The sequence below is a fragment of the Cinclus cinclus genome, chromosome 12 (assembly GCF_963662255.1).
Source record: "Cinclus cinclus chromosome 12, bCinCin1.1, whole genome shotgun sequence".
Taxonomy (NCBI): Eukaryota; Metazoa; Chordata; class Aves; order Passeriformes; family Cinclidae; genus Cinclus; species Cinclus cinclus.
Window position 1 is genome coordinate 11,828,692 of NC_085057.1, and position 15,717 is coordinate 11,844,408.

At 61.2% G+C, this 15,717-nt stretch overlaps 1 protein-coding gene across 1 annotated transcript in view; it reads right to left on the reverse strand.

Moving 5' to 3' along the window:
- The window catches only part of COL7A1 (collagen type VII alpha 1 chain), a 28,820-nt gene extending 20,432 nt beyond the window's left edge, over nt 1-8,388 (reverse strand). The window contains exons 1-31 of the mRNA XM_062500996.1: nt 8,307-8,388; nt 8,010-8,190; nt 7,773-7,932; nt 7,587-7,680; nt 7,329-7,470; nt 6,950-7,136; nt 6,717-6,852; nt 6,506-6,516; nt 4,995-5,094; nt 4,728-4,874; nt 4,444-4,560; nt 4,220-4,369; nt 3,886-4,014; nt 3,653-3,799; nt 3,363-3,518; nt 3,150-3,293; nt 2,943-3,068; nt 2,722-2,868; nt 2,514-2,642; nt 2,298-2,444; nt 1,991-2,137; nt 1,789-1,920; nt 1,575-1,711; nt 1,368-1,494; nt 1,146-1,289; nt 917-1,074; nt 770-811; nt 599-625; nt 439-483; nt 333-335; nt 134-226 (exon numbers count right to left, since the gene is read on the reverse strand). Coding sequence (XP_062356980.1) covers nt 134-226; nt 333-335; nt 439-483; nt 599-625; nt 770-811; nt 917-1,074; nt 1,146-1,289; nt 1,368-1,494; nt 1,575-1,711; nt 1,789-1,920; nt 1,991-2,137; nt 2,298-2,444; nt 2,514-2,642; nt 2,722-2,868; nt 2,943-3,068; nt 3,150-3,293; nt 3,363-3,518; nt 3,653-3,799; nt 3,886-4,014; nt 4,220-4,369; nt 4,444-4,560; nt 4,728-4,874; nt 4,995-5,094; nt 6,506-6,516; nt 6,717-6,852; nt 6,950-7,136; nt 7,329-7,470; nt 7,587-7,680; nt 7,773-7,932; nt 8,010-8,190; nt 8,307-8,388 — 3,687 coding nt within the window. The remainder of the gene's footprint in view (nt 1-133; nt 227-332; nt 336-438; nt 484-598; nt 626-769; nt 812-916; nt 1,075-1,145; nt 1,290-1,367; nt 1,495-1,574; nt 1,712-1,788; nt 1,921-1,990; nt 2,138-2,297; nt 2,445-2,513; nt 2,643-2,721; nt 2,869-2,942; nt 3,069-3,149; nt 3,294-3,362; nt 3,519-3,652; nt 3,800-3,885; nt 4,015-4,219; nt 4,370-4,443; nt 4,561-4,727; nt 4,875-4,994; nt 5,095-6,505; nt 6,517-6,716; nt 6,853-6,949; nt 7,137-7,328; nt 7,471-7,586; nt 7,681-7,772; nt 7,933-8,009; nt 8,191-8,306) is intronic.
- Nucleotides 8,389-15,717: the final 7,329 nt, after the last annotated feature.

Genomic DNA, 15,717 nt, shown 5'->3' on the forward strand with positions numbered 1-15,717 from the left:
GTGCTTCAATGGGATTTCACCTCCAGCGTAGGTGTGGAGAGCGAAGGGACAAGGGGCATGAGAGGCCCCATGGAGCCAGGTAACTGTGTCCAGGGATCCTGGGGTGCCTGGGTGAGGGGCCAGAGGTACTCACCCTGTCCCCCTTCTTGCCCAGACTCTCAGCACTCTCTCCTGGTGGACCCTGTGGCCCTGGTGGACCTGGAGGGCCAGGAAGCCCGTGGCGACCCTGGAGACACAGTGGAGAGCACAGGCTGGGTGGCAGATGGTGGTCAAGAGGTGTTTCCTGTCTACCCCTGTAGCAAGGGTAGGACATGTGCTTGTACCACACCCACCCACTGGCAAGACAAAGGGACAAGGGAACATGAGGACATGGGGACCATGACACTGCCCTCTCCAGGGAGCTGCCTCTCTGATGCCCCCCCTCCATCAGGTTATTACCGGCTGACCAGGGAGACCTGGTGGTCCCATACGTCCTTGCAGTCCCTGCAGAGACAAAGACAGTAGTGAGCATCCCCTGTGAGCCGGTGTTAGCATGGTATGGGAGATGGAAACCCCCAAAAGCCACCAGCTGGTGGCAGGGTGTCACCAAAACACTCACTGCCTCACCGCGGTCTCCCTTCTCGCCCTGCAAGGGGACAGAGAGAAGGGGTGGCACTCTTGTACTTAATTCCCTACTAGGCTTCTGCAGTCGGCAACTAGGGGTCCCTCATGCATGCTGAACGCCTGTGGCGCGCCACGGCACAGCATGGCACAGCCTCGAGAAGCTCACCTTGGGGCACTGCACAGTGCAGGGCTTTGGCTTTGGCGCTGGCTGGCAAGAAAAGACAAGCCTGTGTAAAAACCCAGGAATAGGAGACCCCCCGGCTTACCTGGGGCTGCTCCCCCTCCACACTCCCCGAGGTACTCTGGCCCTTACCCTGGTGGAGATGATGGTGCAGAGGTCATCAGTGAGCTCTCCCTCCAGCTCTGCTAGGTTGTTGCCATGGTAGATGTACTGAGGGTCCTCATTGGTGACCATGCGCCGGAGCTGCTCCCGGTCTGCCCCCTCCATGCCCACTGCCAGCACCTGGACCCCTGAGCCAAGAGCACCCTCAGCACCTCACACAACTCCCTACACCCCCTGATGGGACCCTATTCATCCTCACCCCCAGCCTTGACATCCCTGGCCACAGTGATGGCATCATCCCCAGAGGGGCTGTCAGCCAGAACCACCAGCACTGCTGGCACCCCAGGACGGCGCCCTGCACCAGGACTCAGCAGATAGGTCCTGGCAAAGGTGATGGCTGCCCCTAGAGAGGGAGAAGGAAGAAGGGACAGTCAGCAGGATCCTGAAAACCAGTGCCCCAGCTCCTAGTGCTGCCCCTCACCAATGGCGTTGCCGCTGGGCTCCTCATAGCGCATGGTGCGGATCTGCTCCAGCACGGTGGGCAGGTCACTGGAGCGGTTGAGGAGCAGCCAGGGCAGGCTGCGGTAGCTGTATGTGGCCAGGGCCACCTGCAAAGATGCAGGGGGGCAGTGGACACTAAGGCCCCCCCACACCTCTCCGTGCACCCAGAGTTGTGGCAGCAGCCTACCTGTGTGCCCTCAGGGCCCAGGCGTCCCAGGGCAGACACGGTGTTGGAGAGCAAGGTGCGGACAGCGTGGGCACCAGAGGAGCTGTTGCGGGTGCCGTGTACTAGGAAGACCACGTCACCGAGGGCATCCCTGCAGACTGCAAGCCAGGAAGGGATGAAGCCACCACCAGAGTGGAGACAAGCCCAGCCCACCCCTGCAGTGACCCCACAGTACCTGTGCGCTCACTGACGGACACCTCGGCACCCGGTGTACTCCCCAGGAGTGGGCGGAGGGTGAAGGTGTAGCGCTGACCCAGGCGCAACCCAGACACCTGATGGGAGCTGGCAGTGCTGGGCAGCGTCTGCCCTCTCTCCCCGCCAGCTGCCGCCCAGGGGACAGTCAGAAATCAGCAAGCCCCTGCGGGGATGCTGCCCACCATCCTGGGGCCACCCATTCATCTCACCTGCGGGAGGACTCCAGGATAGGACATAACCAGAGGCGCCAGGGACTGGGGTCCAAGTGAGAGTCACTGAATCTCTCTGCACCTCCCTTACCCGCAGGCTGGTGATGTGGCTTGGGGATGCTACCAAGGGGAAGAAAAGGGTGTCCCAGTTTTATGGGGGAGCCCCCAACCTGCTCCCTCCCCAGCCCAATGCTGAGACAGTCCAGTCCCTGGGTGCCCCTCTGGGCTCAAGCCAAATGTCAGGGGGCTTATGCTGCCTTGACCCCAGGCAGTCACTTACCGGTGATAGCAGTGATGGTGGCTGGTTCACTCTCTCGGCTGCCAGCCAGGCTGGTGATGCTGATCTGGTAGCGCCGGCCCGGTTCCAGTCCCGACAGAACATAAGAGCTGGAGGTGGCTGGGAGCTGCTGGCTATGCTGGGACCCCCCTGGCAGGGGCAGAGAGGGGTGAGGATGGGGATGGCAGGGATGCAGGGGTGCCAGCCAGCTATGCTTACCTTCAGCCAGGCGCCAGAACAGACGGTACCCGGTGCTGCCAGGCACTGGCAGCCAGGTCAGGCGCAGGTGGTGCTCCAAGGCCTCGGTCACCTGGAAGCCGCTGATGGAGCGTAGGGGGACTGCCTCCGCTGTGGAGCAGAGGGGCAGCCATTAGGGCAAGAGTGCCCAGTGCCACCATAAGGTGATGCCCTCTGCCCCAGCACTCACGGGTGGTGACAACAACAGAGACGGGGTTGCCTTCCCGGTTGCCAATGAGTGCTGTCACCTTCACAGTGTAGGAGACGCCTCCCTCCAGGCTGGGGATGTCAAAGGAGTTGGTGTGGCCAGGAACTTGTCGGCTATTCTCCGAACCCCCTGCCAAGGATTGTGGTATCAGTCCCCCCACCCTGCTGCCCTGACAGCCTGACCCCATCCCCGTCCCACAGTACCGTCCCTGCGGCTCCACACCACACGGTAGGCAGTGGCTCCCGGCACACCGACCCAAGTGACACGGGCAACATTGCTCCTGGATGCCTGCACCTCCAGCTGGGTCACCTTCCCCACCTGCTCTGGCACTGTGACACCAAGAGGGCCACTGTCACCCAGGTTCACAGTAAATGGCACCAGACAGCACTGTCAGGCAGGGGTTAACTCACCTATCCGTCCCGTGGCAGTGACAGGGCTGCCCTCACGGCCATCTACAATGGCTGAGACACTGACAGTGTAGACAATGTTGGCGTGCAGCCCCTCAATGGTGAAGGTGGTGGGTTCAGCAGGGAGAAAGCGGGATTTCTTCAGACCTAAGAGATGGCTGGGATAGGAAGGGCTCCAGCACTGCTGCCACAGCACCCCACAGTCTATATACTCACCATCACTGCCTTGCCACATCAGCAGGTAGCCCCCGGCACCTGGTAGCCCTCGCCAGGTGACCCGCAGCTGACTGGGACCGGCCTCCATCACCCGCAGCTCCGAAATGCTGCCCACTTCTGGATACTCTGCACCATCCCATAGCACCACAGTGTCACCTTGGGGAGTCCAAAGGGACTCCACAGCCAAGCTGCCACCCCAAGAAATTTCAGGCTGATAGAAGTCAGATGCATGTCCAAGTGGGAACATGCAGTATCAGAACTCCTGGCACCAAACCCTGATGTGGACTTACTGAGGCGGATGGTGAGTGTGGCAGCATTGCCCTCCTGACTGCCTGCGAGTGCCGAAACACGCACCAGGTAGGCGATGCCCTCCTGGAGGTCACCAAGCTCCAGCCCTGTCTGGCTGCCTGGGATACGCCTCGTCCTCTCCGTGCCATCTGCCAGGAGCAGGGCAGTGTTGTCACTCGGTATCAGCTGGTCAGGATCCTCCAGGTGCCACCCGTGTCCCTGCCCACAGACTCACCCTGGTTGTTGCGCACTACCACTTTGTACTCGGTGGCACCGGGGACACCGGTCCACCTCAGCCGTACCCGCCTGCCCGATTCCTCGATGAGCCGCAGGTCTGACACAGCACCCATGGGTGCTTCCATGCCTGTGAGGGGAATGTGAGGCACATCTGGAGTGGCACAGTCTGGACAGCATGACCCCCATACACATCCTGGGCTGTGACCAGATAGCTGGGGGGGGTCTCATGGCCAAGGAATTCCTCAGGCTGAGCAATGCCCAGTGGGACATCCCTCCATGCCAAAGGCTTGGAATGGTGGGAGACAACTCAGAGGACCCGCAGCAGCATTCACCTGTCTGAAAGGTGGTGACAGGGGTGGCCACCTCCCCACCATCGTAGAGTGTGTAGAGGGTGATGCGGTACTCGGTGCCGGGCTTCAGCCCTGTCAGCTGGTAAGTATTGGTGCTGCTGGGGAGAGACACCGTTCTGGGGGGCTCTGGTCCTGCAGGAAGAGAAGGATCACAGCCAGCTGCTGGCATGGAGGGCCCACAGGGGCAACAGGTACCCCAAGCCCACCTGTAGCTCTCTTCCACTCCAGACGGTAGCCACGAGCATCACGGGCACTGGTCCAGAGCACCTGGATGGATGTGGGGCCCAGGATGTTGGTCTGCAGCGTCTGGTCTGTACCTGCCTCTGCAAGAGGGACCCCATGGGCCACAGTACCTTGTGCCACTCTGCTGCCAGCCACCTAGCCCATGTCTCTGGTCCCCACACATGGCAAGGATAGGGGCTATGAGGGCTGGTCCCTGCCTCCTTCCATGCAGAGCAGCAGGATGGTGTCACCTGTACCCAAGACCTACCTGTCCTCTGCTTCACAGTGGCTGTGGGCCCCTCCAGCTGCCTGAAGAGTGGGGCCACCATCACCACATAGTCAGTGTTGGGCTGCAGCCCCACCAGTGCATGTGATGTCTGCCCAGCATCCAGGTCCACCCTGTGCCTGTCCTGCCCTGTAGGAACCGGTGCAGCAGTTCCTTGGGGAGTTCAGGCAGCAGGTGCCACCAGATCCCTCCTGTCCTTCCTCACAGGGCCACCAGCAGAAGGGCACAAGCTCTGGGAGAGGCACCTACCTGTGTGGGTTGCCCAGGAGAGCCGGTAGCCAGTAGCACCACTGACAGACTGCCAGGCCAGCAGCATACTCTGTGCTGAGACGTTGTGGACAGTCAAGTGCTGCACGGCCACCAGGTGCCCTGTGGAAGTGAGGTGACTGTCCATCTTCCACATGAGAATGGGGCAGGGAGCAACAGGAACCACCTCCACCTGCAAACTGCTCTCTCCAGGAAGGCCCCTTGCCCTTGCTCATGGATGCTAACCACACTGAGGTCACTGAGTGCAGCCCAAGTTCAGGTGGCTCCTTCAAAGCATCAAACTCATGCAAAATGCAGCTCAAATGTCTTCCTCTTAATGCCTTAAATACCTTCTGTGGGTTAAGACTGCCTGGGGCAGCTGAAGGAATTGGTTTGCCAAAATGTGATGCTTGCAAAGGTATTGCCCTGGGGCCTCAACCCCACTCCCACCCGGAGATGCTTTCCAACAGCCTCTGCCCTGGTGGAAACCACATTTTCCTCCCAAAGAGCACTGTAATCAAACCCTTCATTTTTTCAGTCAGAATTTTTTTATGTCATGGGAGAAAAGCTCTGGTGGAAATACTCCCAGAAGGCTGCAGAGGAAATTGGGAGTGCACAGTGCTGTATCCTGCCCTGGGAGCAACTTTTGGGGCTCAGAACATCACTTTGTAGCCATGCTCACCTGTATCACCATCCCAACCTCACAGGCAGCAATGGGCCAGGCAGTCTCATCCCAATGGGACACAATGACTGGAGGGGGGCATCCCTGTGCTGGGAACCCCATCCTAACCCTGGCTGGGCCCAGGGGTGGGCACAGCACTTACGTGTCCTGGCGGTGAGGGTGGCAGGGACAGCAGGCTGCTGTGCATAGCGGGGCCAGAGCACCACCACGTACTCAGTGTCAGGCTGCAGGTTGCTGAGCGTGGCCGATTGTGCGCTGGCCGTCAGGCTCTTCTCCTCCCTTTGAGGTGCTCCTGGAGGGGTGGTGGGGGGACACAGAGACATGGCACACACCAGACCGAGCAGGGAAGGAGTGTCTGTGGGCCTGCACCCTGCCCTGAGGATGCCAGTCAGTGCCAGGGGTGGGGAGCACCGGGAAGAGGCTGGGATGTGGGCCAGGTGCAGCCCCTGGAGCGCCTGAGGCCAGGGTGGGGCTGCCAGGTGTGTGGCTCCAGCCCTGTCCCTGGCTGGGACGGGGGTCTGCTGCCTGCCCCCCATGTGCAGCAGCCACAAGGGCACACACCAGGCCCCCAGCCATTGTGCACGCCCAAGCACACACCCTGAGCCTTTCACGAAGCCTCCGGGTGCAGGAATACACAGGCTGCCTCCACGCCTCTGCACGCACACGCGCCCCACACCCAGCGCACAGCGCGGCTGCCGTGGAGAAGGTGGGTGGATACACACCCACAGCACTCCGGGCATGTATCCCTGCATTAACCCTCACTCATGCATCCCTCTGCCCAAGGGGCTGCATAAAGGCAGGGTGCCTAGGCAGCACTGACCCTGGCAGGGACCATCCCCTCACCTTGCACAGCATAGCTGAGGCTGTAGCCCTGGGGAGGCTCAGGGCCAGGCTGCCAGGCCAGCCGCAGAAATGTTGGTCCAGTCTCCACCACACGAAAATCCAGTATGGAACCAGCACGGCTTTCTGGAGGCACACAGAAGCAGGGATGAGTGCCCAGCCCCATGTGCTGTGGGCACTCACCCATCCCCATGGACATGGACACTCACGGGTTCGTGCTCGGCCAGACACTGACTCGCCAATGCTGTTGGCATACTGGGCAGTGACAGTGACCAGGTACTCTGTCCCAACACGCAGTCCCCGTAGCACAGTGCTTGTTTCCCGTGGTCCCACGCTCACCTGGGCAGGAACAATGTCACTCCCTCATCTTCCCCAGGTCACACATGGAGGCATCAGGAACCCCCAGGACTCTGAGCAGTCAGGTGGGGGCACTCACCTCCTGCCTCTCTGCCATGATGGGCTGCCCTAGCCCTGTCAGAGGTAAGTACTGCACCCGGTAGCCAGTGAGGGGACCACTGGCTGCTCTCCAGCGGATCCGCAGATGGTCGAGGCCCCCCTCTGGGATCTCCAGGTTGGAGGGGCCAGTGTGGCTTGGCCCATCTGTGGGGCAGCACAGGGGCTGTTGGCTTCACAGTGCATGAAGAAGAGGGGAGATCTTGCTGGGGCAGCATGTGTGCTTAGTGGGATGGGATAGCCAGGAGGTCATTTTGGGGTCAGGACAGATGCTAAGAGTGAACAGACTGGCACCCAGCACTGTCAGCACCTGTGCCCCTTAGGGAGGAGTATGTGGGCCCATACCCAGCAGGCGTAGAGAGCCCCCAACACTTGTGCACACCCTGCGTGTCATCAGTGGCACGAGCGTGTCCAGCAGCTTGAAATCACCAACATAGAAGAAGAAGGCCTCAGTAGGCATTGAGGCCACACGGATCAGCTCCTTATGGTCAGCATTCTTAATACCTAGGACAGAGTGAGATGATGGGGGAGGGAGGAACCTGAACCAAGCAGAATACTCTTCCACATGGTGCAGAAGCCTCACTCAAGGCTCTTCCACATGGTGCAGAAGCTTCACTCACCCACGGCAAAGACCTTGATGCCCTGGCTCTTCAGCTTCGCTGCCGGCCCCTCAGCATCATCCTGGGACTTGCCGTCCGTGATGAGAATGCAGATCTGCGGGGCCAGGAAAGAACAGTGGGATCCAGCATGGGGCCCATGGACCTGTCACTTCTCTTCACATTGCCAGGCCACTGCGGTAGACATACCTGGGGGACGCCAGGCCGGCGCTGCGTGGGGCCGAAGAAGTTGTCAGCAATGGAGCGGAAGCCAGCGCCTGTCCGTGTGTTGCCACCCTTGTAGCTCAGCTGCTGGATGGCTCTCCGGACACTTGCACCATCAGTGTGCTGGGAGAATGGGAACTCCACCCTGGGGAGTGCAGGGGGACACTGTCACTTCCCAGCTCTGCCACCCTGCACCCCACATGCCCCCTCCCTTGGGCTTACCGTGGGTCATCACTGTACTGTGCCATGGCAAAGCGCACTGCCTTCTCACCAACCACCTGCACAAAGGGTGCCACCAGCTCATCCATGAAGGTGCGGACAGCACGGAAGTTGTTCCTTCCAATGCTGGATGAGCCATCCACCAGGAAGGCGATGTCAGCCTCCAGCACATTCTCGCACACTGCTGCGGAGCAGTGACAGCACTCAGGACACAGACTGGGACTGTGGCACTTTGGTGCTGAAGCCCTCTTATTGTCCCACCCACCGTGTGCACCTCTCTGCACAGTGCTCAGCACCCACCTTGGCTCCTCTTCTGTGCCATGGCAGCTGGAGGACCCAGGAGTGCTGGGAGCACAGCCAGGAGAAGGAGTTGGCTGCTCATCGTGGGAGCCTATAGGACAGGATGCCACCACCAGTGTCACACCAGCCCCAAGCCTTGGGGACAGCACTCCGGGAGGTTCCCAGCAGCAGCCGTGGTAGCGTTGGGAGGGCAGGGCGCCAATACCATCCCAGGCACCCCACGGCACAGGGAGAGCCCCGCTTCGGGCCGGGGCAGGCGGGCAGCAGCTGGCCCGTGAACAGCCGGTGGGGCTGTCTACGGTGCGGGGGATACAGGGAGCGACTGGCCCGGCTACAGCCCGGCTTCTGCCTCCGCCACCCCTTTCCCTGCCCCTTTCCCTGCCCCACGCCACGGCAGCGGCGCATCCCGGCCGGGCTGCACCTGGCCCCCCGCCCGCAGGGGCTCCTCCCGCCCCAGGAAGGTGCTCTAGGGCAGAAGAGAGACAGCGTGGGCAGCCCTGCCTGTCAGCCCCCTGCCCCGCCGCTTCCACCTGGCCCGGCAGCCCCGCGATGGCTACGCCGGGTCCCAGCCCAAGCACAGCCCGGCCCCGGCGGTGTGAGCCCCGCCACGGGAGGGTGGGCGAGCGCCCACGGGTGCCCGCACGGAGGCTCGGTCCTGCCCCGCAGTGCCCCCCGCCCGCGGCGGGACCCCCGCCGCAGCTCCGCGCTCACCCACTGCCCCCGCGGGGCCGCTCCGTCCCGCGCCGCTCCGCTCCGCTCCGCTCCGTGCCGAGCCGTGCCGAGCCGTGCCGGGCGCAGGCGGTGCCGACGCGCACCGGCCCCCGGCGCTCCCGCCCCTTTATGGAGGGCGGCCCGGCGCACGGTCCGGGGGGAGCGGAGCGGCGCGGCCCCCGCCCAGCCCGGCCTCCCAAAGGGCTTTTCCCACCCGCTACTCTGAGAGGGAAGGAAGCAAGGAAGGAAGGAAAGAAAGCAAGACGCTCCTCAGGCTCTTCCCGCTCGAGTGCCACCCCCGGGCTGCCCCGCGGCTGCACGATGCACAGCGGCTCTGGGATGGGGATGGAGCAGGAGAAGACTGGACGCCCGGGAACGGTTGCTGCTGGATTTGTCGCCGAGACCTCCGTGAGGGGCTGAGTGCGGTCCAGTAAGGCTCAAGGCAATTTTCCCCCCAGCATCTGCATCTTCGAGGAAGGCGAGCAGCTCTGGCACCTGCCAGCCAGGAGCTGTCCACCCTCTTCCATCCATCCATCCATCCATCCATCCATCCATCCATCCATCCATCTCAGAGGAATGTGTCCTGGAGACAGGACAGAGCTTCCCCAGGCACAGCTGGATGGAGATGCCACAAGGATTTGAGCTACTGGCACCATCTGGGTTAAAGCCTGGCTCTGAGCACTAGCCCTGCCTGGGGACGACGCTGGTGGTGAAGGCTTGCTCCCCCTCCCAGCACAGCTCCCCCTCGGCTGCAGGACAGCCAGGCCTCGTCCAGGATCTTTCCTGCACACAAGGTTTGGGGGTATCCGTCATGTGGGGCCCCAACACACATGGTTCTAGTATGGGGACTGCCCTGGAGTCAACTGGAGCGGGAACATCATCCTGCCCTGCTCAAAATACCATCTCACAGCCACCTTGTGGCTGAGACCTACCCCAGAGCTGGAGAATCTTGCTGGAAAGCCACTGGTGATGTGGCTGCAGTTGCTGGAAGGAGGTGAAAGGGAGAAGATGCCCAGCAAGGCAGGCAGGGACCTCGTGTTGCCCTGGTCTCACTTCCTGCCCATTCTGTGACTGGTGGAACAGTCCCCTGAGGCTCCTCCTAAGCCCAGGGTGCACCCTTGATCCTCAGGGTGCTCCTGACCCCGAAGGCACCTGTGGGACCACACTGCTGCTTGAGGCACATCACTCAGCACCTCATCCTCCCCACTGGTGCCTGTCCTCACCTAAGGGTGACTCTGGCTCAAGGAACCCGCCATGCACCCCTCACCATCTATCCTCTGTCCCCGTGGTCAGCCCGCATTCCCCTGTCCCCGGCACCACACGTACCTGTGCCCTCCTGGCCACTGGCCCAGGGGCTCCCCTCGAGCTCCTGGCAGGGCAATGGTCAGGTCCAGGGGCATCTTCTCGTGGGCAGCAAGGGGAGCAACAGTGGGGATCTCTGGGGCCCAGGGCCGCGTCACAGCTGGGGGCCCGGGGCAGGGCCACTGGCCACCAAGCAAAGATGCTCCAGGGTCGGCTGCAGGCAACTTTCCCAGGCACAAGCTGTTCCCAGGCAGGGGAGGAGCGGTGATGCCCTCGCTCTTCTTAAAGGCACAGCAAGCAGTGAATCCCCTCCTCTTCATTAGCCTTCCTGTCCTTAGACCCCAGCCCTGGCCCCCAAACCTGGTGGGCGGGTTCCGAAGTTCGCCGTGGCCACAGGTTTCCCCCTGCCCGCCCCAGCTCTGCGGATCCGGCCGTGAGTCCAGCATCCTCAGATCAGGACCATCCCTAAACCCTCCTCCCGCCAGAGCCCGTTTAATGAAGACAGGGCGGCCTGTCCCAATTAGACAAGGGGCTTCGTTAAACAGGGAGCGGAGGGGCCTGCCAAGGGCTCTGTGGCTGGCCCCGGGCCCGGAGCTGGTGGAGCAGCCCCACGGCGCGGTGCCGGCGACAGGGCACGGACAGCTGGGGGTCACCCCGGTGAACGAGGGCAGCGCCGGGGCGAGCATCGCCCAGAGGGCACCGTAGGCAGTGGCACCGTGGCTTCGACATTTCATAGCCATGCCAGGGGCTCTGCCCACCACCTCGGCACCCAGGACTGGGGCAGGCACTGGTTTGGGGTGGTCTCCAAACCCCAGTCGCCCATGGAGATCCCGGCAGCATCTTGACCATCTTGTCAGCAGCATTCCCCTTACATGTGCTCTGGAGCGGGGGACGCAGGGGTGCCCCAAAAACAGAGTGTCTCCGCCTCCGCGGTGTTTCCCAGCTTCCCTCCGCATACCAGGACCAGGGAAGGAATCTGCGGCCCCCGGCGCGGGACGGTCCTGCCTGTGCAGATGAAGAGCACCAGGTGTGAATGACTCACGGGCACCCCCGCCCCGCTGCACGCCAGTCCCTCCGGGAACATCCCGAAAGGCTGCAAACCCTCCTCAAAGCCTGGAAGGGTGGCAGCCCAGCCACTAGTCATTCCCACAGCCCAGACTTGGGGTTCCCCATCTCCCACCTGGCTCGGCCCCAGAGCCTGCTGATTCCTTTACACGGACACTGGTCAAAATTTGTAGGGGTGACCCTGACCCAAGCTCCTCGCCTGTGCATGCCAACCTGGTTCCCAAATGACACTCAGCCTCTGGCCAGATCATGAGATATTCCAGGACACCTCCACCTCCCAACAACCCAGGTCTTTGCAGGGCATTGCCCAGGAAAAGCCTCACAGGGCTTTTCCCCTGCCACCCCCACGGAAGGGAGCCCCCTGGTTTGAGTGTGTGCATAAGGGAAGCACAGGAGCTGAGCCTCTCCCTGCCCATGCTTGCCAGGCATGAGGCCTCACTGCTGCCTTAGTGGGAAGCAAGAAGAAAATCTTCAGCCCCAGGTGAGGTTTCAGCTCTCTGAGACAGGATGAGTCACGTATCATGATGAGAGACAGAGCCTGCTGCACTCGTGGTGCTGTGGGGCTTCTTGTCCCCATCCTTTGCCCACCCTCTCCACCCACCGCAGCCACTGCCTCTGTGCTGATCTGACATGGGCTTGGATTCAGCACAACCCTTATAGGATTTTAGTTTTCTGGCCCTACTGTGCTCCTCACTCCAGTATGACTCAAGCATCCCCAGCCAGTGGGGATGCATGGAACAGCTCTGGGGCTGCTGGGAGGGACAAGCCACCTCTCCCAGCACTTGCACACTGGGGAGAGGAACAGCACAGGGCTGGTACTGAGGTGGGTGAGGATCTGAGGAGCTGGTCAGAGCCTGGAGGGGGAGCCTTGTCTGCCACAGGGGCTAGCTGGGACACGCTTCAGGAATGTCTTCCAGCAGCAGCCACTGCCAGCTCCATGATGTGGCACCCAGCCCAGCATCCCAGGAAGCAGGCCCATGACCCCTGGCCACTATCAGCAGTCAGCTCAGGGAGAGCCCAGAGGGACAAGGTGACACAGTGCAGCCTTGGGGAACACTTGTGCCACCCCACGGAACAATCCAGCAACCCAGGAGACCACAAAATAGACCAGGGTTGGAAATGGTCAGCCCTTACCACCTGCTGACCTACCCTGGTGGGTCTGGGTTGGGAAAAAGCCATGCCAGTCCTCCACGCTGCACTTCACGAGGGACAGACAGAAGCTCCCCTGTTTCTCTGTGCCAGAGGGGGCAGCTTAGAGCACCCTCCCTCCTGCTGCTGCCCAAGGCCACATCCCTGTGGCAAAAGGAATCAAAGTATGACATCAGGATGAAGTCATGACCAACAAGCTGCCCTCTCTGCCCAGCAGCTCTTGGGATGTCCAAAGTGAAGGGGATGCTCCTGGTTGTGGGGACTTTTGCTGCTGTAGATACAGGAGCAGTCTGGTGACTGAATGATAGTGGAGGCAAGTGGTCCCACTGTGGCCAAGCTTGGGGTCAGGCTGAGCCTGCTGTGCCCCCACACCAGGGCTCTCCATGAAGTGGGTGCATGTCTCAGCTCTCCCACAACTGCTGTGGAGGGATGGAAAGTTTTTCCTGCCTGTAAACTGTTGTGTCTGGAGGCTGCTGCCAGCACAGCCGCACATCAGCATCGCACGAACCTGTGCTGGACTGCTGCCAGGCTCCACTGGCCACGCAAAATGGGCTTATGAGGGAATGGTGACACCACAGGGATGTGACCCTGCCCTTGGCCAAGTAGTGCAGGAGAAGGCAGTCCTGGTCAGCATGATCTCAGAGGCCAGGCTGCTCCTCAGGGAAGCAAGAGGAGAGCCAGGCAGCACCAGGGTTCTGCCAAGGGCTGGCAGTGCTTTGCAATGGCATAGGGCCAGCATGCCAAAAAGGGAAGGTGACAATGGGGATGATGGAAGCAGGATAAGGAGCCAGCAGCACTGAATAGGGCTCTAGACTCCCTAGTTAAAAAGCTGCCCTCAGCTGCATCCTGTGGCTGGGCTTTGGGTGATGTTGGGGGATACCCAGAGAGGCTGCACAGGGGCTGGGTGTCAAGAGGCAAGGGGGAAGGTGTAAGAAGAATGCAGGTAGGGGCTAAAGTACCCCATGCTTGAGATGGCCACACACACAGCCTAGCTCTTCTGCAGGAATCCAGCTTCACGACTGACTGAGGCACGAGCTGCTCCCCTTCACTCCTGGCCCTGCAGTCCCCACTTGCAGCTGGGTCCAGGCTTAGTAAAATCAACCTGCCTTGCCCTTGAGAATGGGCATGTAGGAGATAGTAGAAATGCAGGGACCAGGTGCAGCAAAGCTCCCCCAACACCTCTTCATGGGTGCTGTTTTTCCTCAAGCTGACAGTCCTATGGGATGCTTATGCCCCAGAGATGCCCCAGCCAGCCCAGCACATGCAGTTATGGAAAGAAAACTCCTGCTTCTTTGTAGGGGCAGATAAAAATTCCCTGCCTTGGGGTTACGAGGATTGAGGTGCTCCCAGCCCAGTCCTGGCTGCAGGGTTTGCAGGCAGCAGCAGGCAGTGACTGGCAGCGCCTGGGGCACAGTCGGGCTTGGGGTGCACAAAGGGAGACCCAGGGACCCATTGCAATGCAAGAGCGGGGACTGGCAGAACAGAGGGAGCGGTTTCCTCTCTCGGATGCCTGCAGGAGGAGGAGATGAAGGGAAGCAGAGGGAGAGCTGCCAGCCCACGTCGCGCACACACAGGGCATGTGAGGGCTGGGTCGAGGTGCGCAGAGCGTGACTCGACACGCTGGGCTGCTGAGCCAGCCCGTGCCCGCTGCACCCAGCGGTGCTGCCCAGCCTGCCGGCCCAACCCTGCGCCTCTGCGGGGCTCCCCAGGGACCAGAATTGTCGGCAGCCCAGCGCCTCGGGCCAGGTGAGAGATGCAGAGGTGAAAGGTGGCATTCCTGCAGCCGGCCCCTGGGAGAGCAGCTCGGGGCAAGGCCAGGTCACTGGTGCTTCCCTACAGTGCCGGGGAAAGCCAGGAAATCATCTGCAAACACCAAGTGAAATCATCTGCCACGCCTCTGGCCACCTGGAGCCCTCGACCAGCATCCCTCCAAGAAGGGGTGTGGCAGATGGGACAGCTCAGGCCCTGCTGGGTGCTGGGGGACTGTTGCAGCAGGGGCTGCTCCTGGCCTTGCAAGGTGCTCTGCCCCAACTTTGGCTTCCAGGGGCACCATTGCTGCAGGGGACTGGAGGAGCACACAGGAACAGCCAAGCAGGGGTGTCTGCAGGAGGCCAGGCCAGGACAGACCTGCAGAGCCAGGGCACTTGCAGGAGCAACACAGCAGCCCCTGTCACATGTGGGGGCAAGTTGCCCATCAGATCCCAAACCCTGCACCATCTCCACTCCCGATAAGAGTGAAACAAGGACCATGAAACCATGGCTCCCCCATCCCTCCTTCCCAACCCAAGCTGGGAGCAAATGGTACAGGGGTAGATGGACAAGGCAGCACCACCTTTCCTGCACATGGAATCTGTTCTGCTGCATAATGTTGAGCTTTTGAGGGAAATGGCAGTTGCCCAGCTCCCAGCACAGCACCCAAGGAACAAGGCCAGCTGCAGGCTAACCCAGCCATGGGAACCCTCATGGACCCTGGAGAGCCTGCAGGAGAAGGCAGCAGGGTGGTGACAGGGGCTCACAGCAACTGCAGTGCAGGAAGGAGGAAAGGCAGAGGCAGTATGCAGGCCTAGGGAGATGGAGCTGTTCCAGGGATGCTGCCAGCTGTGCTGCAAGAAGCTGCTCCTTGCAGGGGCTTTGCTCCTTTGACGAGGCTGGGTATATTTGTTCTTCCTTTCAATGGCAACAACAGATCCTTCCCGGCATCAGGATAGCTGTCTTCCCAGGGGAGGAGTGTTGCCAAGAGGAATACCTTGGCTATTCCTCGTGAATCTGAGGAGCCAGTCCTCAGGGGCCTCTATCCCAGCCCCCAAGGACAGACATGCTGGACCACTGTCCTGGGACCCTGCTGCTGCACCACAGCTCACAGTGGGCAGACACTGCCTTCCCAAGACATGGAAATAACAAATCCCTAATGCTTCATGCTCAGCCTCTCCTGCTGCCAGCCCACAGGCACTGGTACCACTGGGCCTGGCAGAGCAGACAGCTTCTGCTCACAAGTGACAGCAAGAGACTCACCCTCTGGAGCTGCAGAAGAAGGAGTTTGCTCACCTCAACTCTCCAAATCCAGATTTCTCACAGCCCCTGTGCCAGGGAAAGGCTGTCCCTCTTTCACTCCTCTTTTGCATGATCCTGCTCTCACTTCCCCAGTTCTTCATCTGGGATGCAGGCCTGATGGCTGGGAGGACAG